General features: G+C 36.6%; 1 protein-coding gene across 3 annotated transcripts in view; it reads right to left on the bottom strand.

Annotated features, from left to right (window-relative positions):
* The window catches only part of DOCK11 (dedicator of cytokinesis 11), a 923,283-nt gene extending 915,511 nt beyond the window's left edge, over positions 1-7,772 (bottom strand). For all 3 annotated transcript variants that reach the window (XM_053699249.1, XM_053699251.1, XM_053699250.1), the window contains exon 1: positions 7,592-7,772. In XM_053699249.1, the coding sequence (XP_053555224.1) occupies positions 7,592-7,693 (102 nt within the window). In that variant the 5' untranslated portion in view covers positions 7,694-7,772. The remainder of the gene's footprint in view (positions 1-7,591) is intronic.
* Between the last annotated feature and the right edge of the window lie 19,403 nt (positions 7,773-27,175).

Below are 27,175 nucleotides of genomic sequence, written 5' to 3'. Positions count from 1 at the left end.
TGGCTTTATAAACAGAAAAAATTAATTCTACATGTCAATGTACAAACTAAGGATTCCACACATCAACTCTGTAGATTATTAACAAACTCTTATTCGTTAAATGTTAAATCTGGATGGCGTGTGTACATGCTTAAAATCACTATGGCAGGTAATACTGTTGTAATATAGGTTGCCGTGTCCTCAGGCTAAACCCAAATCACTATATAGAGTTGTATTATCTATCTGCAATATGCGCTAATAAAGTGTGAATATCTAGTTTCTTAGAGCTTACTTTTTAACTCTGCATGGATTTAACTGCATAATGCTGCGAGGCTTGCATTTGATCAGCATAGGTCTCTGTTCAAAAATGTTCCTATTGGGTGAATATCGTTTGTTGTGACCAATTAACATGCAAGTCTCACAGCGTTATTCCAAAATGTAAAAAAGACAAAATACACCTGGGAGAGGGCTCATCTTACGCCTTTCACGCCACAGCAGGGCACTTACTCATGTCTATGAGTAAGCGTCCTGCTGTGGCGTGAAACAAATAAGATAAACCCCCTTCTAGGTGTATTTAGTCTTTTTTACATTTTATAATAAATTCTTAGTTTTCTCTGTTGCTCCATAGAGGCTTTTTTTCTGTGCTCTAAATCTTGCGGTTTGTCCACCGCATTTTTGCAGACTCCACACAGCCCCTTGTATCCCCTTGTTGCAGACCCACGCCAGCTTACACGCCTGAAGAATCCTGAGCGGTGTTATCGTTCTCTTTTCCTCATATGTTTGAGCCCTTAAAACTTTTTTATTACATTTTTTTTTAATAGTTTTTATTAGACAGTTTTATTATGAGTGTAACTGTACTTTTACTTTTTATGTATTTTATGCACATTTTAGTGAGGGTAACAGTTAACAAGAGCTCTGAAGTCATGCTATCCTGACGAGTGGTAAATTCAATTATGCTCAAACGAACGTATTACTTTCAACTGGCAATACGCACACTACTTCTGACATGCGTAAAGAGCCGCAATAAAACGCTTATCGCTTGCGCGCAACAGTTAGTGCTCCACTCGTAATTTAGCCCTTAATTTGTTTCATACAAGCCCCCACTGACTCTTTAAGATGGTGTAGTGTTTGAATAATGGTGCAAGGGCCCTCACAGAATATGTGTGTGTGCAGCAGAAAAACATTAATAACTTTTACTAGTATCTTATTTTGCTAATGGAAGTATATTGCAAAAATGTGTCTGTTTCACATTAAAATGCACCTATACACATTTCAATTTGACCTTTCTATTTCTTTAAAAGGACATTAAACTCAAAATGTTATCTACAAATAAACGCCTAGATTACGAGTCTTGCGTTAGCTTAAAAAGCAGCGTTGAGAGGTCCCAATGCTGCTTTTTAACGCCCGCTGGTATTACGAGTCTGGCAGGTACAGGTGTACCGCTCACTTTTTTTCCACGACTCGAGCATACCGCAAATCCCCTTATGTCAATTGCGTATCCTATCTTTTCCATGGGATTTTCCTAACGCCGGTATTACGAGTCTTGGAAAAAGGGAGCGGTAGACCCTCTCCTGTCAAGACTCCTACCGCATTTAAAAGTCAGTAGTTAAGAGTTTTATGGGCTAACGCCGTGACATAAAACTCTTAACTAAAGTGATAAAAAGTACACTAACAACCATAAACTACCTATTAACCCGTAAACCGAGCCCCCCCCCCCGCGCACATCGCAAACACTTAAATACATTTTTTAACCCCTAATCTGCCGACCGGACATCGCCGCCACTGTAATAAATATGTTAACCCCTAAACCGCCGCACCGCAAACACTAGTCAAATTTTATTAACCCCTAATCTGCTGTCCCTAACATCGCCAACACCTACCTACATTTATTAACCCCTAATCTGCCGCCCCCAACGTCGCCGCCACTATATTAAATGTATTAACCCCTAAACCTAAGTCTAACCCTAACCCTAACACCCCCCTAACTTAAATATAATTTTTTAAATAATCGGAAAAAAATTACTACAATTAAATAAATTATTCCTATTTAAAACTAAATACTTACCTAGAAAATAAACCCTAAGCTAGCTACAATATAACTAATAATTACATTGTATCTAGCTTAGGGTTTATTTTTATTTTACAGGCAACTTTGTATTTATTTTAACTAGGTAGAATAGTTATTAAATAGTTATTAACTATTTAATAACTTCCTAGTTAAAATAAGTACAAATTTACCTGTAAAATAAACCCTAACCTAAGTTACAATTACACCTAACACTACACTATAATTAAATAAATGACCTAAATTAACTACAATTAATTACATTTAAATTAAATAAATTAAAGTACGAAAAAAAAAAACTAAATTACAGAAAATAATAAAATAATTACAAGAATTTTAAACTAATTACACCTAATCTAATCCCCCTAATAAAATAAAAAAAAGCCCCCCAAAATAATAAAAATCCCTACCCTATACTAAATTACAAATAGCCCTTAAAAGGGCCTTTTGCGGGGCATTGCCCCAAAGTAATCAGCTCTTTTAACTGTAAAAAAAATACTATACCCCCCCAACATTAAAACCCACCACCCACACACCCAACCCTACTCTAAAACCCACCCAATCCCCCCTTAATAAAACCTAACACTAACCCCTTGAAGATCACCCTACCTTGAGACGTCTTCACCCAATCGGGCAGAAGTGGTCCTCCAGACGGCAGAAGACTTCTTCCGATCCGGGCAGAAGAGGACCTCCAGACGGGCAGAAGTCTTCATCCAAGCGGCATCTTCTATCTTCATCCATCCGGAGTGGAGCGGGTCCATCTTCAAGCCATCCGATGCGGAGCATCCTCTTCCATCCGACGACTAACACTAAATGACGGTACCTTTAAGTGACGTCATCCAAGATGGCGTCCCTTCAATTCCGATTGGCTGATAGAATTCTATCATCCAATCGGAATTAAGGTAGAAAAAATCCTATTGGCTGATGCAATCAGCCAATAGGATTGAAGTTCAATCCTATTGGCTGATCCAATCAGCCAATAGGATTGAGCTTGCATTCTATTGGCTGATTGGAACAGCCAATAGAATGCAAGTCCAATCCTATTGGCTGATTGGATCAGCCAATAGGATTTTTTCTACCTTAATTCCGGTTGGCTGATAGAATTCTATCAGCCAATCGGAATTGAAGGGACGCCATCTTGGATGACATCACTTAAAGGTACCGTCATTTAGTGTTAGTCGTCGGATGGAAGAGGATGCTCCACGTCGGATGGCTTGAAGATGGACCCGCTCCGCTCCGGATGGATGAAGATAGAAGATGCCGCCTGGATGAAGACTTCTGCCCGTCTGGAGGTCCTCTTCTGCCCGGATCGGATGAAGATTTCTGTCCGTCTGGAGGACCACTTCTGCCCAGTTGGGTGAAGACGTCTCAAGGTAGGGGGATCTTCAAGGGGTTAATGTTAGGTTTTATTAAGGGGTGATTGGGTGGGTTTTAGAGTAGGGTTGGGTGTGTGGGTGGTGGGTTTTAATGCTGGGGGGGTATTGTATTTTTTTTTACAGGTAAAAGAGCTGATTACTTTGGGGCAATGCCCCGCAAAAGGCCCTTTTAAGGGCTATTTGTTATTTAGTATAGGTTATCGATTTTTATTATTTTGGGGGGCTTTTTTATTTTATTAGGGGGATTAGATTAGGTGTAATTAGTTTAAAATTCCCTGTAATTATTTTATTATTTTTTGTAATTTAGTGTGTGTGTGTGGGGGGGGGGGGGGTTCGTACTTTAGTTTATTTATTTTAATTGTAATTAAATGTAGTTAGTTTAGGTAATTAATTTAATTATAGTGTAGTGTTAGGTGTAATTGTAACTTAGGTTAGGGTTTATTTTACAGGTAAATTTGTACTTATTTTAACTAGGTAGCTATTAAATAGTTAATAACTATTTAATAACTATTCTACCTAGTTAAAATAAATACAAACTTGCCTGTAAAATAAAAATAAATCCTAAAATGGCTACAATGTAACTATTAGTTATATTGTAGCTAGCTTAGGGTTTATTTTCTAGGTAAGTATTTAGTTTTAAATAGGAATAATTTAGTTAATGATAGTAATTTTATTTAGATGTATTTAAATTATATTTAAGTTAGGGGGTGTTAGGGTTAGACTTAGATTTAGGGGTTAATAACTTTATTATAGTGGCGGCGACGTTGGTGGCGGCAGATTAGGGGTTAATAAGTGTAGTTAGGTGGCGGCGACATTGGGGGCGGCAGAGTAGGGGTTAATAAATAAAAAGTAGGTGTCGGCGAAGTTGGGGCAGCAGATTAGGGGTTCATAGGGATAATGTAGGTGGCAGCGGTGTCCGGAGGGGCAGATTAGGGGTTAATAATATAATGCAGGTGGCGGCGATGTCGGGAGCGGCAAATTAGGGGTTAAAGGGACACTGAACCCAATTTTTTTCTTTCATGATTCAGATTGAGGATACAATTTTAAGCAACTTTCTAATTTACTCCTATTATCAATTTTTCTTCATTCTCTTGTTATCTTTATTTGAAAAAGAAGGCATCTTAGCTTTTTTTTTTAGTTCAGTACTCTGGACAGCACTTTTTTATTGGTTGATTAATTTATCCACCAATCAGCAAGGACAACCAAGGTTGTTCACCAAAAATGGGCCGGCATCTAAACTTACATTCTTGCATTTCAAATAAAGATACCAAGAGAACAAAGACAATTTGATAATAGGAGTAAATTAGAAAGTTGCTTAAAAGGTCATGCTCTATCTGAATCACAAAAGAAAAAATGTGGGTTCAGTGTCCCTTTAATAAGTGTAAAATTAGGGGTGTTTAGACTCAAGGTTCATGTTAGTGTGTTAGGTGTAGACATAAAAAGTATTTTCCCATAGGAATCAATGGGGCTGCGTTAGAAGCTGAACTATGCTTTTTTGCAGGTGTTCAGCCAGCTCACCGCTACCGTAAGCAGCGCTGGTATTGAGGTGATATGTGGAGCTAAATTTTGCTATCCGCTCACTTTTTTGCAGCTAACGCCGGGTTTAAAAAGACCTGTAATACCAGCGTTGTCTTAAGTGCCCGGTGAGAAAAAAATGCTTGTTATCCCCGCACACCATTACCGACAAAAACTTGTAATCTAGTTGAAAATGTTTAATTGAAGGAACATATTCTCTGCACAGTGATTGGTTGATATGTACAGCAGTTCATTTATATCTGTCTTTAATTGGCTACAGCAAAATGAGCTAAGCTAAACAACATCCAAAATGCTTTTAGATGGGTGTATCATAGGACTACAAACCAATACAAATTTTGCTACCAAAAAGAATGTTTAAAATGGCTTTAAAATGTGTATCACACAATACAGATAATTTTAAAAACGAATCCATTATACTAGTGAATGTCAACTTTCAAGAAAGAGTGCCCAGCTTTTAAAAATACTATAAAAACAGGGGCACTTTCATTCATTAAAGTTTACATTTCACCTGTTTTGTTAAAATACTTACCTTTTCTTTTTGAAGCCGGAGAAGCGATTCCCCCTCCTGCTGCTCATCACTTCATACATCATCAATGACGAATCCGGCTTCCTCCAATCACGGAGTTGCCCCAGGCAATGATTCCCCTGGGGGGGAAGCCGTGATTGAAGGATGCTGTATTTGTCATTGATGATGTAAGAAGACACGGATGGAAGGAGAGGGAATCGCTTCTCTGGCTTCAAGAAGAAAAGGTAAGTATTTTAACAAAACTGGTGAAATGTAAACTTTCATGAATGAAAGTACCCATTTTTAATAGTATTTTTAAAAACCGGGCACTCATTCGTGAAAGTTGACATTTACTTTAAGTGTAGTAAAATTATTCTACACAGTTATTGTTTAGCTCAAAGCACAAGCTGATTTACATCTGTGGCTAACTAGCCACACCAATAAAAACAGAAACATGGATTTCACCAGGCTTTTTAAGAGGTGAATATCTGAAATGCTCTTGGTATGAAATGCCTTGTATAATGTGTTAAAAATGTTATTATGATTATGATATTAATGTTGTTAACTGCCTCCTTTAATTAAATTATACCAGTATCCTGCATCCCTTCATGCGCAGTGCTGCACTTGCTATCTGAACTGTTTGTGGGTCATGGTAAATAATATGATGTAATCAGTGTAATGCAGTGTGTTCCCCTTGTATTGATGTGGCCTGTAGCAATTTTGTAAACAGAAATACAAGTAAACAGCCCTCAACTGGATTTTACAAGCACATAAAGAAATTCTAAAATTACAGATAACACTCCAAATTTTAAATGATGCAACATGTCTAAAATAGAGTTCATAGTTTGTGACACTTCTTTAGACTCTCTGTCAACTATGGTGTAGATCTGTTCAGAACAGGAAAGCAATGATTTGAAAATGACTTGCACTAAATTACATCTACAGAAGACACAGAAGCTTGCACTTAAATGTAATCAATTACAATAATTAACTAATCTTATTTCTAATGTAGTGCATAACCATGGAAGAAATACGTAACCATGGTAGATTATCCGGTGGTCCCAATAAAAAACAAATCACTACCACTGAAATGTAAAACACTCTCTCACAGGTGGAAAAATATCAATATAAATTACTAGTCAGGAGTTAAAAGTTACTAGTCCATTAAATAGCAATACTGTATATGATTTAATGCATAGAATATCTTACTTTGTAAATAAAATAATGAATGCAGCAAACTGCAATATTTCTGGTAGTGAAATCAAATTATACATCTTGTGTAAAGATATTAAATAGGTGAGGATATAAACACTGGCAAATTAAAAATATAGAAATATATGTTATTCCTAAACATTATCTTAAGAACTATGCACTCCAATAAAAAAAGAATTTAGATGCAAATATTGTTCAAATTGCCTGGGTTGAATTTCACAGAAATATATAGCAAGAAAACAATGTTCCTAAGTATGATAATCAGTAATGTTAGAACTTGTGGGTGAAGGATTAGAGGACTTTGCTAAACACAAGGAGGACCATACACAGAGAGCAAGTTCCATCCCAGCATCTCCCTGTTTCATGTTTCAGGGTGTGGCTTCTCATCTACCAACAAGGATGTGGATCTGCATTGCAAGTGACACACACATGGCCTCCCTCAGTATCAGCGCCAGCTGCGGTTGCAACATCTTGTACATAACACAAGTAAAAGCTACCGGAAGACAAGAATGCGCGGCGTAACTCAGTCTGAAAAGTGCTAACCAGAAGCCATGCAAAGGGAACTTGTGTATTTATTCTACAATATATCAACTGTGTAGGTGCAGTAATTGCCGATACCAGGGTGGGTTCAGCTTGGTGTAGGTAAGGATCTACATGTGCTGGCTCATATAGTGATAGATACCAGTCTGCGTTATAATATAACATGGGTTAGGTAGGCAGGCTGGGGTCATAGGTCTAGTATGTATAATATGTGGGTTCATCCTGTGTTGTACGGGATGATGATACAGTATATAGTATGAGTGATGTGTTTCTCAGTATAAGCTAATGTTCGTGTCACAGCACTTGGTGTCTTGGCTCCCAGTATGGGATGGCTGGGTGTTGCCTCTTACAAACATCTGCCCGTGTCTCCAGACTCACCATCACAACGGAGCTCCTGACCGCCTCAGACACGCTCTGCCTCAGTTCAGCCGCCGTGCCCGGCTTGCTCAGCCTCTTGGTGAATTTTCTCATTTCGGACATTTTTAGTTGTTGTCTCCGGTCTGTCACACTGGTAACCCTCGTGTAGTCTGATCCCCCTCCCGCCTCAGTCCGGGGCGGCTGCCTGTGTCACACTGCTCAGGACAGACTTCCCTGCTCAGCAACTCCTCCTCCACTGCTGCTCTCTCTACTGAGCTTATGTGAAAGTCTCTTGAGGAAGCGGTTACAGGAGCACACAAGCTTATCACTAATAATGCACAAATGGCAGTAGCACAGGCTTGACCGATGAAAGAGTCTGCACTCCTGAGCACTCTAATGAGTACACGGGGTTGAATCAACTCTGATTTTGTAACTACCATTTATAAATAACTTTTAAGGACGACAAGGAAGTTGGTTTCTTATTCAAGCTGTTTCTTTTCGTGAAATTCTGTTTCTTATTCATGGAAGTTGGTTTCTTATTCAATTTTTTTTTTTGCCAGATTGCTTTAAAATGGCTTTAAAATAAAAATATAGGTTTTATATAAATAATAATATGATTCATATAATGTAGTTACACAGAGGTTGAATCCCTTTATACAACAATTGGATATACAAACTGGAAAAAAGGGCATACGTTGGCACCAATACAAATATTACTATTTTGATTAAGTAACAGATATTTTCAAAGAGTCAATGACCATTTATCATTTTACTGTTAATGTATGTAGAGTAGATCCCCCTCTATGACATGCATGCAATTGTTTTTAACCTGGCCCAATGGTGATTTGGGCACAGAAATTGATGCCAACCCTGGCATAGGTGCTCTAATTCTCATTTTTGAGTAACTAACTGATATTTTCAAAGGGATAATAACCATTGGGGGGGCACCACTGATTTAACTATGAATATATTCAGGGTATATCACCGTCCATGACATGCAATTGTTTTTAGCCTGGCCCAATGGTGTTTTGGGCACAGAAATTGATGCCAACCCTGACATAGGTGCTCTAATTCTCATTTTTGAGTAACTAACTTATATTTTCAAATGGTTAATAACCATTGGGCCACTGATTTAACTATAAATATATTCAGGGTATATTACCCTCCATGACATGCAATTGTTTTTAGGAGGAACAAGTATAGAGTGAGTGCACCTAGTGTGTATATATTTAGAGATAAATAATTTTTATCTAAAGAAATAGTTTTTGTGACCTCGCTCTGTACCCTACAATAATTGACAGTTGTTCCTTCAAACGACTGTCTAATAAATGAAACGTGAATTAACCAAGGTGAGGGGAGCTTATGGTGTGGGTTAAGAAAGTTGTGTCAGAGTGTTTTTTACTATGTGTATTATCACAGTAGAAATGAAAATATAAGTAATGAAGCTTATATATAGATAGTATTTATTTAAAACACTTAAAACAAGTTAGAATTGTAAGTATAGAGCTCTAATACTTTAAAACATTAAAAACAATATACAATTAATATAAGGACAACATTGGAGAATTATGAACAGTCTTTTTGATTTGTTTTCAATTTGTTCATATAGTCTGATCAAATAATTTGATTGAATTCGTTTTTTGTTTAGAAAGTTTTTTATGAATGTTTTACTTTTACTCACGTTTTTGTCTTGGATAAAAAACTTTTAAATGGCCTTTAATATATGTCCAGGATAGGCCGTTGCGGAGACAAAGAATAAATAGATGACAGTCTTATGTTTAAGACGCCAGTCTTATGTTTAAGACGCTCTTTATCTTAAAAGGTCCTCTTTATCTTAAAAGGTCAAAAATTGCAACTTATGAAAAGAAAAATTGTAACGATGTTTCAAATTTTTGCAAGTCTTTTAAGAGGCAATTGGTGTTTCTATATTGGATATATCTGGAGAAATCGATGTGCTTAAGGTTTCTTTGCCAATTTCACTTGTAGATGTGGTGTTTGATATTTGATAAAAGGAAGGACTCGTTGGTCTCCGAGACTTTTTACCCTGTTTTTGGTAGATTTGATGTATAGGGTTTGCAGGAGTCTCTAGGAGGCTTGTAGTGTTTGTTGATATTTGGGTCTTTGGTTAAAATCGTGATCGTTGGTCTCTGAGACTGTTTACCCTATTGATATGGTGAATTTGATGTTCAGGGTTTGCTGGAGTCTCTAAGAGGCTTGTGGTATTTCTGGATGTTATTATCTTGGATCTTCAGTTTCAGATACAGGTAAATTTACTTTGAGGTTCTGAGAACCGGGACAATTTTATCTGTCCGTAGAGGTTCTTTGTAGTGAATTGCTTCTTTTTTGCGTTTGTCAGCGTTCAAACGTTAGTTATGATGAATCCGCTTGTAAGTTCAACATCCCACAGTGTGGGCATATAGCATCAAAAGAGGGTGCACACTCAGGAGGGCAAATCTACGAAACGCGTAGATTTGCCCTCCTGAGTGTGCACCCTCTTTTGATGCTATATGCCCACACTGTGGGATGTTGAACTTACAAGCGGATTCATCATAACTAACGTTTGAACGCTGACAAACGCAAAAAAGAAGCAATTCACTACAAAGAACCTCTACGGACAGATAAAATTGTCCCGGTTCTCAGAACCTCAAAGTAAATTTACCTGTATCTGAAACTGAAGATCCAAGATAATAACATCCAGAAATACCACAAGCCTCTTAGAGACTCCAGCAAACCCTGAACATCAAATTCACCATATCAATAGGGTAAACAGTCTCAGAGACCAACGATCACGATTTTAACCAAAGACCCAAATATCAACAAACACTACAAGCCTCCTAGAGACTCCTGCAAACCCTATACATCAAATCTACCAAAAACAGGGTAAAAAGTCTCGGAGACCAACGAGTCCTTCCTTTTATCAAATATCAAACACCACATCTACAAGTGAAATTGGCAAAGAAACCTTAAGCACATCGATTTCTCCAGATATATCCAATATAGAAACACCAATTGCCTCTTAAAAGACTTGCAAAAATTTGAAACATCGTTACAATTTTTCTTTTCATAAGTTGCAATTTTTGACCTTTTAAGATAAAGAGGACCTTTTAAGATAAAGAGCGTCTTAAACATAAGACTGGCGTCTTAAACATAAGACTGTCATCTATTTATTCTTTGTCTCCGCAACGGCCTATCCTGGACATATATTAAAGGCCATTTAAAAGTTTTTTATCCAAGACAAAAACGTGAGTAAAAGTAAAACATTCATAAAAAACTTTCTAAACAAAAAACGAATTCAATCAAATTATTTGATCAGACTATATGAACAAATTGAAAACAAATCAAAAAGACTGTTCATAATTCTCCAATGTTGTCCTTATATTAATTGTATATTGTTTTTAATGTTTTAAAGTATTAGAGCTCTATACTTACAATTCTAACTTGTTTTAAGTGTTTTAAATAAATACTATCTATATATAAGCTTCATTACTTATATTTTCATTTCTACTGTGATAATACACATAGTAAAAAACACTCTGACACAACTTTCTTAACCCACACCATAAGCTCCCCTCACCTTGGTTAATTCATGCAATTGTTTTTAGCCTGGCCCAATGGTGTTTCGGGCACATAAATTGATGCCAACACTGGCATTGGTGCTGTAATTACCATTTTTAAATAAGTAACTGATATTTTCAAAGGGTTAATGATCATTGGGCCACTCATTTTACTGTTAATATATGTAGGGTAGATCCCCCTCCATGACATGCAATTGTTTTTAGCCTGGCCCATTGGTGTTTTGGGCACAGAAATTTATGCCAACCCTGACATAGGTTCTCTAATTCTCATTTTTGAGTAACTCACTTATATTTTCAAAGGGTTAATAACCATTGGGCCACTGATTTAACTATAAATATATTCATTGTATATTACCCTCCATGACATGCAATTGTTTTTAGCCTGGCCCAATGGTGTTTCGGGCACAGAAATTGATGCCAACCCTGGCAATATGTGCTGTAATTCTCATTTTTGAATAAGTAACTGATATTTTCAATGGTTATTAACCCTTTGAAAATATCAGTTACTTATTCAAAAATGAGAATTACAGCACATATGCCAGGGTTGACATCTATTTCTGTGCCCAAAACACAATTGGGCCAGGCTAAAAATAATTGCATGTCCTGTAGGGGGATCTACCCTACATATATTAACAGTAAAATTAGTGGCCCAATGGTCATTAACCCTTTGAAAATATCAGTTACTTATTCAAAAATGAGAATTACAGCACCAATGCCAGTGTTGGCATCAATTTCTGTGCCCAAAACACCATTGGGCCAGGCTAAAATCAATTGCATGTCAGGGAGGGGATATACCCCGTATATATTAATAGTGAAATCAGTGGCCCAATGGTTATTAACCCTTTGAAAATATCAGTTACTTATTCAAAAATGAGAATGGCAGCACCTATGCCAGGGTTGGCATCAATTTCTGTGCCCAAAACACAATCGGGCTAGTCTAAAAACAATTGCATGTCATGGAGGGTAATATACCCTGTATATATTCATAGTGAAATTAGTGGCCCAATGGTTATTAACCCTTTGAAATATCAGTAAAGTATTCAAAAATGAGAATTACAGCACCTATGCCAGGGTTGGCATCAATTTATGTGCCCAAAACACCATTGGGCCAGACTAAAAACAATTGCATGTCATGTAGGGGGATCTATCCTACATATATTAACAGTAAAATGAGTGGCCCAATGGTCATTAACCCTTTGAAAATATTAGTTACTTATTAAAAAATGGCAATTACAGCACCAATGCCAGTGTTGGCATCAATTTCTGTGCCCGAAACACGATTGTGTCAGGCTAAAAACAATTGCATGTCATGGAGGGGGATCTACCCTGTATATATTCATAGTAAAATAAGTGGCCCAATGGTCATTAACCCGTTGAAAATATCAGTTACTTATTCAAAAAATGGTAATTACAGCACCAATGCCAGTGTTGGCATCAATTTATTTGCCCGAAACACCATTGGGCCAGGCTAAAACAATTGCATGTCATGGAGCGTGATATACCCTGAATATATTCATAGTGAAATCAGGGGCCCAATGGTTATTAACCCTTTGAAAATATCAGTTAGTTACTCAAAAATGAGAATTAGAGCACCTATGCCAGGGTTTGCATAAATTTCTGTGCCCAAAACACCATTGGGACAGGCTAAAAACTATTGCATGTCATGGAGGGCGATCTACCCTACATATATTAACAGTAAAATGAGTGGCCCAATGGTCATTAACCCTTTGAAAATATCTGTTACTTATTCAGAAATGGTAATTACAGCACCAATGCCAGTGTTGGCATCAATTTCTGTTCCCGAAACACCATTGGGCCAGGCTAAAAACAATTGCTTGTCATGGAGGGGGATCTACCCTGTATATATTCATAGTGAAATCAGTGGCCCAGTGGTCATTAACCCTTTGAAAATGTCAGTTACTTATTCAAAATAGTAATATTTGTATTGGTGCCAACGTATGCCCTTTTTTCCAGTTTGTATATCCAATTGTTGTATAAAGGGATTTAACCTCTGTGTAAATACATTATATGAATCATATTATTTAAATAAAACCTATATTTTTATATTAAAGTCATTTTAAAGTAGTCTGACAAAAACTTTGAATAAGAAACCAACTTCCATGAATAAGAAACAGAATTTCATGAAAAGAAACAGCTTGAAAAAGAAACCAACTTCATTGTCATCGTGTAGCCCTGTAATGAGTCATGAAATAATACCATTTCCTTCCACCAGCCCAGATAAATATTGGCATAGGTGGGGGCACAAGAGTTGCCCATGGCAGTACCACATATTTGTAAGAAAAGCTTGTCGTCAAATACAAAATAATTATGGATCAATAAGTATTTTAGCAGTTTTATGATGAAATCTTTAGTTGTTTTTTTTTGCTCATTTCCTGGTTTTTCTCTAGAAAGTGTGCTACTGCCTTACATCCCTATTCTGATTGTATACTTGTATACAGTGATTCAACATTGCATGTGACAAGTAAAGAGTTTGACGTGATGTTAATATCTTGTATCTTATTTAATATGTGCATGGTATCTCTTGTGTGTGAGGGAAGAGCTTCAACCATATATCTAAGCCTAGCATCCAAATATCTGCCCTTCAGTAAGGCAGCCGATTCCAGATACAATCGGTCTCCCCATGGACAACAAATGTCCTTATGCATTTTTTTTGTAGCAGATATAAGGTAGCAACCTTAAGGCTTTTAACTTCAAGAAATTTGTGTTCTTTCTTATCGATGGATCCTTCTGCTAGAGCATTGTTAATCACATTTTTTTTTTTTTTTTAATAATGAAAAACAGGTCAACAATACATACACTTCAAAATAGGATACTCACATGTATCCGATTAAATATATCAATGTTTTACATCTATAATATATATCACAAAGGGAAGGGGGGAGGGGGATCAATTATACCCATCGGGACAGCATGGGTATACGCTGTCTTACATATTGGCGTACATAAAAATTTTCATACATCAAGAGGGTCCAGATAGCAAAAAAAAAAAATAATCCCAACACTCATCAATGACTCATCAATGATCACCTCCTTCCCCCCCCCCCACCCCCCCATCCACTCCGAGCCGATCGGGCCTCCCACTCGGGGCTTTCTCATTGTAGTTGTATATTGATAATTCGTTCTATATTAGCAGTGAAATCTTTACCCTGGCTTAGGACAAAGTCTTTCCAAACCTTTAAATATGAGTTGTCTTTTTTCCTTTCTAGCCTATAGTCATGGGCTGCCATTATTGCAGTATCAGAAAGAAGCTTTTTTGCTTCCTTAACCGAAGGGACTCGAGATTTAGACCAATTATCAAAAAGAAGTTTTCTAAGATTAAGTATCGCTGTTAAGATAAATCTCTTTTTATTCCCCCATGAGAGGCTGGGGGTCAATAAAATTATAGAGTTTATTGAGAACATTACTTTAACACTTGTCGTTTGTGAGAGTAAATATGCTACCTTATGCCAAAATTGGTTCACCTTCGGACACTCCCACAGGAAGCGTCCCAAATCTGGATCACTTAAGTGACACTTAATACAAAGGTTCTTGACCTTACTATTCCACTTGGCTACCCGCCGTGGGGTAAGATAATCTCTATTAAAGATCCTAAACTGCGTTTCTCTTAGATAAGTTGAATAAGAAATGGAGAACGTTGTCCTTAAACTATTAACTAATTGATCTGTAAGGTCCGTCAAACTTAATACTTTTTCCCAATGTGACCTTGCTCATGCTATATATTTTTCTGTCTCCGCAGACCTTAAGATTTTATATATAGAGGACAGAGTACATTTTTCCCGTTTAAGATGATCCATTAATGGATGTTCTTGGAAGATCTGGGGGAATAAATACAATAGCTTACGTATATGGTCTTTAACTTGCAAAAAGTAAAACATTTGTTTCTTCTGTACTGTAGGGAAAATATTTTGAAATTCTGAAAAATTATAAAGTTTTCTAGTCTTAAAGTCGTAGAACTCTGCAACCGAAAGGGCTTTAATAGGTGACCATAGACTAAAAGTATTAACTAAATTACCTAATGGGAAATAACAGTTGCCTTGAATAGGTAGCCATTTAGAGACCGCGATAGAATGACCAAATAGCTTCATGGTATTTCTCCATGCTCTTAAGATATCTTTAAGTAAGGGATGGTTAGCAATTGTCTTACCCAAAATCTTGTTTGATGCATATAATATAAAGCCCATAGAGTGGGGGGTACAAATCTGTTCTTCTAGATACCTATCGGATAATTTAAATGACTGAAAAAGCCAGTCTATTGGAAGTCTTAATAAAGTTGCTAAATTGTACCATTCCAAATTGGGTAGTGATAACCCACCACCCAAATATGGTTGGTACAGTATTTCTAGTTTTATTCTGGGTTTCCTCCCACTCCACAGGAAGTATCTCAACGCCCGATTGAAATGCCATAGATCCATTTTTTTATAAGAAGAGGAAGCATTCTACATGGATACAAAATTTTAGGGACTATGAACAGTTTGTAAAGATTAACTTTACCCGAAATTGAAACCGGAAACGCTGCCCAACTTCTCAATTTTATCATAGTTTCTTGGAGGACTGTAAGAATATTGTCGCGATACCAGTCATCAGGGTTAACAGAAAGTTTCAAACCCAGATATTCCAAAGCATTGGATTCAATAAATTCATAGGTCTGATATTTATGCCGTTTATTCAACCAGATTACCTTTGATTTTGCCAGATTGGTTTTATAGCCAGATACGTTCCCATAATCCTTCAAAAGATCTAGGACTGAATTAATAGTGTCTTTCGGGTTACTGACATACAAAAGTAAGTCATCGGCAAATAAAGATACCTTTAGCACTTCCTTGCCTATATTAATTCCTATAAGAAGTTCCCTCAACTTAATTGCCAATGGCTCCAAAACTAAATCAAAAAGTAGGGGAGAGAGGGGGCACCCCTGACGCGTGCCTCTTGAGAGTGTGAAGGGTTGGGTTAAGTCGTTGTTAATCATAATCGATGCCTTGGCATCCGAATAGATATTACTAATAAAGGTACAGAACTTTTCCCCCGAATCCATATCTGGCCATAACTCTGTCGAAGGCCTTCTCTGCATCCAAAGATAGCAGGAAGGCCTCCGGCAGAGCAGATCCGCCACTACTGTACTGAGAAATAGCATGCAGTATTTTCCTCACATTTTTCTCAGATGATCTTCCACTCACAAATCCTACCTGAATCTCATGTATGATTTTAGGTGCGATTAATTTCAATCTTTCTGCCAGGATCTTCATCATAATCTTGTAATCAAGATTAAACAGGGATATCGGTCTATAAACTGTAAAATCTAAAGGATCTTTATTAGGTTTAGGGATTAATACAATATTTGCCCTTTTGAAATCTTCCGAAACCTTAATATTTTCTTCAAAATAACCTTTATATAGGTCTCTTAAGACTGGTGTAATTTTTTCTAACAGTATTATATAAAACTCCAGGGGCAGGTTGTCTGGGCCTGGTGACTTTCCTTTAGCTAATGATTTAATAACCCTTACTATCTCCTGATCGAGTATAGGCTTGTCCAGAGCTTCCAAATCTGGTCCTGATACCAATGGCACCTCTAAAGAATCTAAAAATTGATCAATCTCCTCTACTTGAGGTTGCTGTGATGCATAGAGGTCTGTGAAAAAATTACAAAATAACAGAGCCATTTGCTCCTGATCAGAGGTGATGCAATTAATCTTTTTAATAGCCACGATAGGTTTTCTTTGAGTTTGTGTTCTAAAGATAGAAGCTAAAAGCTTACCTGCTTTAGGGGATCTACCCTGTATATATTCATAGTGAAATCAGTGGCCCAGTGGTCATTAACCCTTTGAAAATGTCAGTTACTTATTCAAAATAGTAATATTTGTATTGGTGCCAACGTATGCCCTTTTTTCCAGTTTGTATATCCAATTGTTGTATAAAGGGATTTAACCTCTGTGTAAATACATTATATAAATCATATTATTTAAATAAAACCTATATTTTTATATTAAAGTCATTTTAAAGTAGTCTGACAAAAACTTTGAATAAGAAACCAACTTCCATGAATAAGAAACAGAATTTCACGAAAAGAAACAGCTTGAATAAGAAACCAACTTCATTGTCATCGTGTAGCCCTGTAATGAGTCATGAAATAATACCATTTCCTCCCACCAGCCCAGATAAATATTGGCATAGATGGGGGCACAAGAGTTGCCCATGGCAGTACCACATATTTGTAAGAAAAGCTTGTCGTCAAATACAAAATAATTATGGATCAATAAGTATTTTAGCAGTTTTATGATGAAATCTTTAGGTTTTTTTTGCTCATTTCCTGTTTTTTCTCCAGAAAGTGTGCTACTGCCTTACATCCCTATTCTGTTTGTATACTTGTATACAGTGATTCAACATTGCATGTGACAAGTAAAGAGTTTGACGTTATGTTAATATCTTGTATCTTATTTAATATGTGCATGGTATCTCTTGTGTGTGAGGGAAGAGCTTCAACCATATATCTAAGCCTAGCATCCAAATATCTGCCCTTCAGTAAGGGAGCCGATTCCAGATACAATCGGTCTCCCCATGGACAACAAATGTCCTTATGCATTTTTTTTTGTAGCAGATATAAGGTAGCAACCTTAGGGCTTTTAAATTCAAGAAATTTGTGTTCTTTCTTATCGATGGATCCTTCTGCTAGAGCATTGTTAATCAACTTATTGTATTGCTCCAAAAAAGTTTCAGTAGGGTTCCCCAATAGGCGTTAATAATTGTTTTTATTGTCTAATTGTTTATTGGCCTCTACTACATACATTGTTGTCGGCCATATAATGATATTACCTCCTTTATCACTATTCTTGATTTGTACATCAGCTCATTTGAAAAGTTCCCTTAGAGCATCCATCTCTTGTTTAGGTAAATTCGCTCCTGAGAGGTTTTTAGATTCTTTAATGGCTAAGATGTCATTACAAGTTAAGAAATGTTACAGTATGAGGTGAAACATTACTAGGAGAGACAAAATGTGATTTAATCTGTAAAACTTTACGCCAACTATGATCTGTTGTATTACTACTTGTTGGTTCTTAATCCCCAAGCAGAATAATAAGTTCTTTTACTGCCGCTAAATCAGCTGAATCGAATGAGCTTGTGTCTGCATTGTTAGAGAAATATTTTTTTAGCAATTTTTTTCTGGCAAATAAATGGGTGTCTTTAATGGCTTCAAACTTGTTTATTTGGTTGGTAGGTACAAATGACAAACCTTTACGGAGTACTGAGATGTGTGTTTGTGATATTTAAACCAGAATCACCTATTTCTTTTTGTTGAACTGGGTCTTTTGACTGAAACAAACTTGCAGCTAGATTACGAGTTTTGCGTTATGGAGAAAAAGCAGCGTTATCAGGTTATAACGCTGCTTTTTCACTACCGCTGCTATTACGAGTCTTGCAGGTTTAGGGGCACCGCACACTTTTTTGGCCATAACGCAAATCAACTTACGCAAATTGCGTAAAGTCTTTTTTCAATGGGATTTTCATAGTACCGATATTACAAGCTTTTCCTGGGAGGCCAAAAAGTGAGCGGTACACCCTATACGGCCAAGATCCATAACGCATTCTAAAGTCAGAAGTTATGAGTTTTACGCTACAAAGCTGTAACATAAAACTCATAACTAAAGTGCTAAAAAGTACACTAACACCCATAAACTACCTATTAACCCCTAAACCGAGGCCCTCCCGCATCACAAACACTAAAATAAAATTATAAACCCTAATCTGCCTCTCAGGACATCGCCGCCACTATAAAAAACATATTAACCCCTAAACCGCCGTAGTCCCGTATTGCAAACACTAGTTAAATATTATTAACCCCTAATCTGCCGTCCCTAACATCGCCGCCCCCTACCTACATTTATTAACCCCTAATCTGCCGCCCCCCCAACGTCGCCGCCACTATACTAAAGTTATTAATCCCTAAACCTAAGTCTAACCCTAACACCCACTAACTTAAATATAATTAAAATAAATCTAAAGAAAACCTACTATTAATAACTAAATAATTCCTATTTAAAACTAAATATTTACCTGTAAAATAAACCCTAAGCTAGCTACAATTTAACTAACAGTTACATTGTATCTAGCTTAGGGTTTATTTTTATTTTACAGGCAAGTTTGTATTTATTTTAACTAGGTAGAATAGTTACTAAATAGTTATTAACTATTTAATAACTACCTAGTTAAAATAAATACAAATTGACCTGTAAAATAAAACCTAACCTGTCTTACACTAACACCTAACCTTACACTACAATTAAATAAATTACCTAAATTAAATACAATTAACTTAATTAAATACAAATGCCTAAATTACAAAAAGAAACACTAAATTACACAAAATAAAAAACAAATTACAAGATATTTAAACTAATAACACCTAGTCTAACAGCCCTATCAAAATAAAAAAAAAACACAAAATAAAAAAAACCCTAGCCTAAACTAATCTACCAATAGCCCTTAAATAGGCTTTTTGCAGGGCATTGCCCCAAAGAAATCAGCTCTTTTACCTGTAAAAAATATACAAACAACCCCCAACAGTAAAACCCACCACCCACACAACCAACCCCCCAAATAAAACCCTAACTAAAAAAACCTAAGCTCCCTATTGCCCTTAAAAGGGCATTTGGATGGGCATTGCCCTTAAAAAGGGCATTTAGCTCTATTGCTGCCCAAACCCTAATCTAAAACTAAAACCCACCCAATAAACCCTTAAAAAAGAACTAACACTAACCCCCGAAGATCTACTTACAGTTTTGAAGACCAGACATCCATCGTCAACGAAGCCGGGAGAAGTCTTCATCCAAGCCAGGAGAAGTGGTCCTCCAGACGGCAGAAGTCTTCATCCAGACGGCATCTTCTATCTTCATCCATCCAGCGCGGAGCGGGTCCATCTTCAAGACATCTGGCGCGGAACATCCTCTTCTTATGACGAATCCAGATGAATGAAGGTTCCTTTAAGTGACGTCATCCAAGATGGCGTCCCTTAGATTCCGATTGGCTGATAGAAGGTTGAAAAAATCCTATTGGCTGATGCAATGAGCCAATAGGATTGAACTTCAATCCTATTGGCTGATCCAATCAGCTAATAGGATTGAGCTCACATTCTATTGGCTGATTGGAACATGTTTATTATAGTGGTGGCGATGTCCGGAACAGCAGATTAGGGGTTAATAAGTATAATGTAGGTGTCGGCGATGTCGGGGGCAGCAGATTAGGGGTTAATAAGTGTAAGATTAGGGGTGTTTAGACTCGGGGTTCATGTTAGGGTGTTAGGTGTAAACATAAATTTTGTTTCCCCATAGGAATCAATGGTGCTGCGTTACGGAGCTTTACCCTGCTTTATTGCAGGTGTTAGGCTTTTTTTCAGCCGGCTATCGATTTTTTCTCCTTTTTGTTAGAAATTAATTTGGCAAATTTTTCAACCTCGCCGTTTATTTTATTATATGATCTTTGAAAATCATCTCTAAGTTCAAATTGTTTCAGTTCATCACTTATTGTAGATAATTCAACAGTAATATCAGTCAATTTATCTGTTTCATGTTCCACTAAATAGCCTATTAGTTTAAAGGAACATTCAGTGAGAGCACATTCCCACTTGGTTTTAAGTTCTGGCTTTAAATCATTAAAAGATGGGAATAATTTGAGGCGTAACCCTCTGGGGAATACATTGTTAAGGGGACAACATTGTTTACATTCCAATATTCCATTGTCTTTTAATTTGTTTCTTTCTGATTCTTTTCAGATCTTTTAATGACTTCAACCATTCCCCATTATTTCCCCCATCATTGACACTTTTATTTTTCAGGTCTGTAGTGAGATTTTCAATATCATCTGACCACTTTTGCATCTCAGCTCCTAAATTAAAGGATGCCATTTAGTGTGTATATGGTTCTGTGCTCAAGTACCTAAAGAAAGTGGAGATTAAGGGCTAGATTTATTAAAGCTGAGGCGTACAGGGGCGCGTATACGCTCCCCTATACGCCTCAGCTCGCCTGTGGCGGGGCGAAAATACCTGCAGGTATTCGGCATTGCACACGAGCGCAATTTTGCGCTCGCGTGCAATCCCACCCCCTGCCCGCGCACAGCCAATCACGCGCGGGCAGGAGCTGTCAATCTCCTCGGTCTGAATTGATAAATGCTGCTTGATAAATGACGGCGAGCAAGTTCTTGTGAGAACTTGCAGCCGTAGGGCGTTAATAAATCTAGCCCTAAATTCCCCATAAGACTAAATGCTATAAATAGAGAAAGGACGGTGCTGGCACTAGGACCCAGTACATAAGGAAAAAGGGCTAATAGTGAAATACAGCCCGGTGCTACCCCTAATTACTAAACAGTGCTAACAGGAAAAAAAAAAGAAAAAAGGATTGGGGTTATACTAGCACTCTTTCCTAATAAAGAGTAAAGAGATCACAATTAAAATGATCTAATTTTACTTAATATATGTTAAAACAAGGAGGAAGTATCCCCTAAGAATATTAAGTGTGAAACCAACCAAATGATGCTTAAAACAAAATCTTGCAATCACCCCCTTGTTTCCTGGCCGATATCAGGAATCATCGGCTTCAGGTGCCATGGTTGAGAGACATGAATAAAGTTTAAAAAAAGTACATAAACACTTTTCGGCCCTGTCCTGGCCTTTGTCAATGTGAGTATGAACAAGTCGAAGCCCAGGTGCCACCCCTTTAACTACTCTTTTCCTATAATCGGAATCTCCAATGACCTACCAGTGTTAGGCAACACCCATCACATAGCCAATCAGTGCTGCTTGTGTGTGTAATAGTCATCTGAGTGCCTATTGGTCCTTATCGTTATCGACTCTATGTATTCTGTAGTATTATATTGTGACTATTAATAAGAATATCAATGCAAACATAAAAAAATGCAGAAGGATATAACCCATATCAACATACCACATACACTAAACTGCACCCACACACATGCTTTCACTGCCAACACATAAATTAAAGGAACAAAAAGTTAATAATAAATCCCAAGATATTAGAGGTTAAAGTTCTATATTGGGTTTATTTAGCATTATTACTAATTATCATTTTGATCCTGATTATAAACTGGTTTAATGTAATCCACCTTAAACATAGTGGGCCAGATTATGAGTGGAGCGCTATTTAACGCTAACCCTTGAGCGTTAACTGAACTTACTCTGCTGAGCTGAGGAGATTGTGAGGTAAAATATCTTCCTTTTTTACATAGAGATGCTCATGCGATATTTTCCTGTCAGCTTTTTACAGTTATACTGCATCAGTTTCAAGTGATTTAGCATATGAATATTATGTCCCTTTAAGGAAGAAGCCAAAACACATCAAATGTGTGTGTTTGTATGTTTTCAGAATGAATGAATTATAATTGAAGACTATGTTAGCATGGAGGACAGAGTTTATAGTTTTAAACTAATTCATTTGAATACCCACTGCTTAATTTTGAAAACCAGTAAATGCACACTATATTTACAATTATTCAACTTTTTTTCTCCTTTTTTGCTGGCTATTAGGTAAATATACAACATTTCTTTGGGTTTTTGGATTTCTAATCATGATGTAATTGATAGTATAACTAAATACATTACATGAGTTTTATACTGATATCAATGTATTTGTTTTTTCATGATCATTTGACATCACTGATTTTAATGTTCACTTCACAATTTAAACCTAGTAACAATCAAACACTCATAAAATATTACATGTTTTGATTAAGCAGCTAGGTTTATATTTACAGTGAGTTTGGGAATATGGAAGGCTTTATACACCTGGAATAGCTGCAAAACAAGTCTAGCCAACAACACATTCCAAAAGCTGCATTTAGTAACACTTCTGTGTAAGCCTTGTAGCCAATAGGGTGTTGTGTTAGAATTTGCAAGTCTCTATAGCAGCAAATATGAACAATAGAGGCTTTACTCAGTGCTAGATTATGAGTGGAGTGCTATTTATCATTTCCGCTCATGTTTTAACTTTCTATTTCGTCTTTATGCGTGCGTCGGGCACTGAACGTATTACAAGTTGAAAGTAAAAAGATTTTGCTTGCGTGCTAACCCAACACAAACAAGAAGCTGAACGTAGAATATTGCGACTATGTTAAAGTATTCTCCCATCAGTGTTCCCTCTAAGGTCACATTCTATGAGCAGTCCAGCAGTGAAACAGTTATTTATGGAACCACACCCTGCAGTTAGCAAACATTAAACAATGCAGACCTCAAAATATGGCTCCCTTATTAACTTTTTTACTGCCGGGCCACTCACAAAATGTGGCTTTAGAGGAAACACTGTCCCCCATAGACTTCATTGGAGCATGAAAAGCTGAAAAAACACCCAAAAAGCCACGCAAGTCACAACGCCCAGCAGGTCATGCAAACCTAATCACGTTTTCTCAAATGTGCTAACCAGACCGGAAATAAGAAAATTTCACATTCCAGTGTTCTTCACATAGCAGAATATGTTCTATGTATTCATTAATATGGGACTATGTTCTAACATTTTATTAAATATGAAAATTGCATAAATATGATTTTTTATTTTTTCAGCTGCTTGATTGCAATGGGCTCCATTGCACACACACACACACACATATATATATATATTTATGTGTATATATGTCTAAATACATATATACACATATAAATACATATGTACACACACACACACACATATATATATATTTATGTGTATATATGTCTAAATACATATATACACATATAAATACATATGTACACACACACACACACACACACACACATATATATATATATATATATTTATGTGTATATATGTCTAAATACATATATACACATATAAATACATATGTACACACACACACACACATATATATATATATATATATATATATATATTTATGTGTATATATGTCTAAATACATATATACACATATAAATACATATGTACACACACACACACATATATATATATATATATATATATATATATATATATATATATTTATGTGTATATATGTCTAAATACATATATACACATATAAATACATATGTACACACACACACACACACACACATATATATATATATATATATTTGTGTATATATGTCTAAATACATATATACACATATAAATACATATGTACACACACACACACACACATATATATATATATATATATATTTATGTGTATATATGTCTAAATACATATATACACATATAAATACATATGTACACACACACACACACACATATATATATGTATATATATATATATTTATGTGTTTATATGTCTAAATACATATATACACATATAAATACATATGTACACACACAAGGAAGCAGGAACAAGAGGCAGTTTAAATAGCACTTTTGGCGCCAAACAGTACACGTTCCAGTAGCCATGATTTGTTACTGCAGGAAACAGGATGTGCTTCAGCTACCATGCTATGACCAGAAAGGAGGTAAGTATTACAGGCTAAAGGGATAGTCTACTTAATTTTTTGTATTGTGTCTAAAGCTAGATAACGCCATTACTACCCATTCCCCAGGGGTTAATGGAGAAACATAAAGCAAAGAAGGGGAGCAGCGCTAAGAGAAGCAATAGGGTATCTACTATGATATAAATTAATAGAGGGTGATAGCTAATAGCTAGTGCAAGTATTTGTTATAGCAAATAGTGAACTAAAATTAAACAATTATAGTATGCAAAGAAATATAAATGATATATAAAACAATTGAGTATGGGTAAGAGAATGAGTTTATTCTGAACAATACTGTATCACAATAAAATATTACAATAAAACAATGATAAGGATACCTCTACACATAAAATATCAAACTATTGCAATAGTCTATGATGGACCAAGTGGTATAAAATATATAAGATATCTAAAAAATATATATACAATATCTAAAAAAATATGGAAAATATATAAAAACAATGAGATGAAATGCATGCCAGCAAAATAGGGGAAACAAGTGTCCAAGTGCTATTTATCCATTTTAGTTTCCAAAAATATAAGGAACAGGGTCAGTGATAAAAATAAATAGATTTTCCAATGGTTGTGCACATACATAGGAAGGTGTCCTTTAAGTGATGGGAGTGCTATTCCAAATGTGATCAAATGGTGATATAAAGTACCTTAACCCCGCTGGGTGAATAGTGTTGAAGTATCCTGTGTGTCAGCCAATATAGCTGTGTGATCACACAGGCATCCGTTCCTGGATCTTGTGATGAGTCTCTAAGTAAGAGAGTGCAGTCACTTAATGGCTTCGCTGGACGCCTGTTTCCAGAGTATTGCTGAATATTTCTTCTTCTTTACTTGGTTCCTTGAGATGTAGCCATTAACAGCGCCTGTTCAGTCAGCTCTGTGAGCTGTTGGAGATTCAAAAAAGTGTGAGCCCATCAGGGTACCCACTCCCCAGCTTTTCACAGACAACATTGTTATGGTAAAACACTTTATAACCTTTAAACCTCTAAATTTCTAAGCCTCTGCAGGCCACCTTTTATCTTAGTGCATTTTATCAGCTTTTCACAGCAAGATACTGCTAGTTCCTGCATGCCATATAGTACAGGGGCGTATTATGGCCTAGGCCAACAAGGCCGGTACCTAGGGCAGCAGATTTGGGAGGGGCAGCACATCTGCCCTATCCTCTAACAGCGATAAAGTGCAGGCTTTTACAGAGAAGACAAGGCATGTGCGCTGATTAAGGTCGCTCTTCACAGGCAAAAAGGCCTAAAACTGTTGCTTCATTTAGAGCCGCCGGAATTTTTGCAGTGGAAGCGTTCTTGGTGAGAAACTTGCCCTGGGATATGCTTACAAGGTGAGGCTCGAGAAGACCTTGTGCCGATATGCTGCCGCCCCTTGTCAGCTGTGGTGGATCTGGGACCGCAGTGCTTATTGCAGGTCTTAGTAACTAACAGACTGGATGCGTCTGTGCACTGCTTAGATCAGCTTGTGATGTCTAATTGTAAACTCTCAGCGCTAATGTATGTTCGCTACTAATAGCTAGCTTTCTCTGCATTCATGAACCCATGGAGTAAATAGGAAATGGACACTTAAAACGTTTCATTTCTTGAATGATGGTAATTACTGTATGTTGTTGCTCGTAAAGGGCAGTAATAGTTTTCAAAGTGTATTCTTCTTTACTTCCCTTCCTCTCTCCCTTCTTTACCTTTCTCCCTCCCTTCCTCAACTCAATCCCTCCCTCAACTCCCTCCCTTATTTTTTTCCCTCCCTCCCTCCCTCCCTTCTTTCTCTCAACTCCCTCCCTTGCTCCCTTCTATCCCTTTCTATCCCTCCCTTCTTTCCCTCCCCCATTTTCTCCTCTCCCTGCCCACTTTTCTCTCGTCCCTTCCTTCTTTCTTTTCCCTCCCTTTTCTCCCCTCCCCTTCTTTTCTCTCCCTTCTCTCAGGGAGAAAATGGTATGCGATGCATGCAATTGAACCCACCTGTATGCAAGTGCTTTGCTAGCCATTTTCTTTTGAATTGTTATGGAAAAAAAGAAAGAAAAAAAAAAAAAAACATTTTACACACTGACCCAAAAAAATATTAAGGGAAAAAAAAGCCTAAAACCTTTTCCTTTTTTTTGGGGGGGGGGGGGGCAGCAGAATTTTGAGTGACTAAGGCAGCACAAAACCTAAATACGCCCTTTGCATATAGATAACATTGTGCTCTCTCCTGTGGAGTTACTCATGAGTCAGATACAATGTAATCACAGAAGTAAAAAGTATAAAACAGTGTTGGTTATGTAAAATTAGGGAATGGGTAATAAAGGGATTATCTATCTTTTTAAACAATAATATTTTTGGCGTATGATGCGTATTATTCAATTTAAGATTGTTAAAATCAAAATTTAAATAAAAATGTTGGGTCATATAAAAAATAAGTTAAAATATTTTTAAAGTTATTTTAATAAACAATGTATTTTTTGTAAAATAAAGCAATATTTTTTATTTGTGATCATTTATAAATATTACATGGTTACGGTTTATTGGAAAACGGATGTATACTCATGTA

Source organism: Bombina bombina, chromosome 1 (assembly GCF_027579735.1).
Source record: "Bombina bombina isolate aBomBom1 chromosome 1, aBomBom1.pri, whole genome shotgun sequence".
Lineage (NCBI taxonomy): Eukaryota > Metazoa > Chordata > Amphibia > Anura > Bombinatoridae > Bombina > Bombina bombina.
This window is presented reverse-complemented; position numbering and strand designations above follow the sequence as displayed.